General features: G+C 42.4%; 2 pseudogenes across 2 annotated transcripts in view; both read right to left on the bottom strand.

Moving 5' to 3' along the window:
• Nucleotides 1-663: 663 nt before the first annotated feature.
• TEOVI_000260500:pseudogene lies at nt 664-2101 on the bottom strand (annotated as a pseudogene). The gene is given in 2 exon segments: nt 664-837; nt 839-2101. Coding segments are annotated over 2 exon segments (1437 nt in total).
• Nucleotides 2102-2320: 219 nt separating this feature from the next.
• TEOVI_000260400:pseudogene overlaps nt 2321-2605 on the bottom strand; it is a 655-nt pseudogene continuing 370 nt past the window's right edge. The window contains 4 exon segments of the mRNA in view: nt 2321-2389; nt 2392-2475; nt 2478-2600; nt 2603-2605. The exon segment at nt 2603-2605 is cut by the window's right edge and continues 132 nt beyond it. Of these exon segments, the coding sequence occupies nt 2321-2389; nt 2392-2475; nt 2478-2600; nt 2603-2605 (279 nt within the window).

Below are 2605 nucleotides of genomic sequence, written 5' to 3'. Positions count from 1 at the left end.
TGACAGATTGCATACTACGACGCATATAGAATCTGATCATACACTTTATGAAACTGAGAGTAGTCATGTTGTTTCAGTTTGTGTTATCGCATTGCGATATCCCCAGAAAGGAAAATATTGACGAGCTCGCAAACAAAGGAAACCACATGCCGCAAACCTATCCTGCATAGATCACCGACATTGTCACAGGTATAATGCGCCAATTACGTAATAAGACACAACGTGAATTTTCGGAAGGGAGAGCATGGACTAAACATACAGTGAAGTGCTTTACTAAACCATATAAAATCAACCTCCTAAAACAAGGAGCTAGATTGTGAAGATGAGTCAATGTGAGCTCAATATAGAACAGGGACCACAAAACATTTTGGGTGGTTACATCGTGCAATCACACGAAACGTTGACAAACTGGAGTGTAGATGGTTCACAAATCGTACGGGAAACATTCTCAAAACTCCATAATCATATTACATTGCAACAACAGGTCACTATCATACACATCTACTATTTTTTCACTTTTTTTATTTTTTTAATTATTTTCAAATAATCGAAAAGGTTTTACAAACGTGTTAAAATATATCAAATTTTACCAAATTTAATTAATTTACAAAATTGGGCAAAAATATTTAAAATAGATAAATCCTTATAATGCTACATAATTCACAAAAGGAGTAGCAAAAATAACAAATATCTTATTTGGAGAAAAACTGGACTCTTTGCATTCTGTTCCCTCCCATTTACAATCCGGAGATTTGCAATCCTCCTTTTTCTTATCTTTTCATTTATCTGTTGTTGTTGTCTCTCCATTTCCTCTATTTGTTCCTGTTTGGGTTCCTTGTTTTGCTACATGTGTTTCATTCACTTTGCAGTGCTTTCCATCATCGTCACTTCCACCTTTCCACTCGCAGGCAGGTTGCTTTTGTCTGCATTGCACTGCTTTCGTTATCCCTTTGCATTCCTCATGTGACGCTGTGGGGAAAAGTGGGTTTGTTGCAGCATGCACCTTTGGTTGCATATCTAGCACAGCGGCTTCCAATGCTTTTAGCTGTTTCGGGATGTTGGTTACCTGTGCTGCGTATTCTTTTATTTCTGCTGCGGCTTTGTTCGCCTTTTCCTCGGCGGCGGCTTTTTCCTCCAGTTTTTCGGCGATGCTGGTTAGTGCAGCGACGTACGTCAGCTTGTTAAAGTCGTCTTGAGTGTTTGTGATTTTGCAGGTTTATTTTACACACAGCCCGTTGTCCGAGCTTCCATTGCATCCCGTGCCTGCGTAATAGCCTAGGTAGCCTACGTTGCCTATCATTCTTATCTGACTGCGGATTGCCTGCAGCCGGCTCCTTATTTCTGCTGCCGTTAGGGTCGCTCCCGTGCCTTGCGGGCAATTCGCTTTGATTGCTGTCCATGCTGCTTGGGCCGTTGCGGTGGTCCATTGTTGAGGTGCGGTGTTGCCGACGAGGGGGTAATGGGTTGCTCCGTCCGCCTTTTGCGCTAGACATTGCATTGTATAAACGATGTATTGTTTGTCAGAAACTGTTCCTGCTGTGTTGCAGCCGCTTAACGCTTTTGCATTGGCGTCGTCGGCGCTGGTGGTGTAAGAGGCTTTGAGTCCTGCCGTCCCGAACGCCGCTTGTAGTTGCAACGCCTCTATGTCTGTGGGTTTGTACGTTTTTAATTTCTCCGTCGCCTCTTGAAGGTCTTTTGAAGCTTCCATCGCTTTCTCTAGGAGCTTTTCCACTTCCAGTTTTGCAAGCTTGCGAGCGCTGCCGGTTGGCTTCGTGATTTCAGATTTTGTTATCTTGCCGTCGGTGTCTGTTCCGGCTTTTATCTTCTCGGCTGCCGTCGCCCAGGCGTCCCATTTGTCTGCCCACTCTGGGTTGGTTTTTTCCTTTGCGAATGTAGTGTCCGCCCATTTAATCTTCTTCCCCTCGCTGGTTAAGAAGAGGTTGCGCCATTCTGGTTCGCTAAGAGTCATATTTAGCGTTCCTAGTATGGTAAGTTCATCGGCCACGGATTGACCTTGGCCGGCGGGAGATGGCGTCAATTCTGTGAGTTGAAATAATGAGCAAGCCGCTCCAAAAGCGACTGCATTATCACCTGGGCTGATTGCTGCTAAAACCGTGCATAGTGCGAGCGCCGTTAGCTTCCTGTTACCCTTGTCTGTGGACATTTTACTTTTTCCTTGAAAATGATGTTGCTGGTTCTTGGGCCGTTATTGACTCAGGAGATTTAGCCTTGTTTTTTTAGGCTAAGATCAGTGTCTTTTTATGCTTAGGTTTAGGTCCTTCTTTATAACGTTTATGTAACACCTTCAGATTTAGCTTTTTTACAATTTATTCGTTTTAAGAAAATACAACTCTTTAAAGATATGGCCACAAACTTTATCATATTCAAAATATAACTTTCCCCGCTTACTCCGTCAGTTTCAATTTTCTCCAAATCTTTCGTACTAAACTTCATCCCTTTTAACTTTGCATACCAGCTGTGTTTTTTAAAATTAATTTTGCTTTTGGCTGCCATGCAATTGACTGCCATGGAAAGTGAATGAATGGAGTCTCTTCAACTTCTCCACAATTTGAAATATAAAATAATCTCTTCTCATAATCTAATA

The sequence above is a fragment of the Trypanosoma equiperdum genome, assembly GCF_001457755.1.
Source record: "Trypanosoma equiperdum strain OVI genome assembly, contig: ctg_572, whole genome shotgun sequence".
Taxonomy (NCBI): Eukaryota; Euglenozoa; class Kinetoplastea; order Trypanosomatida; family Trypanosomatidae; genus Trypanosoma; species Trypanosoma equiperdum.
Note: the sequence above shows the minus strand (reverse complement) of the source record. Positions and strands in the feature narration are given on the sequence as shown.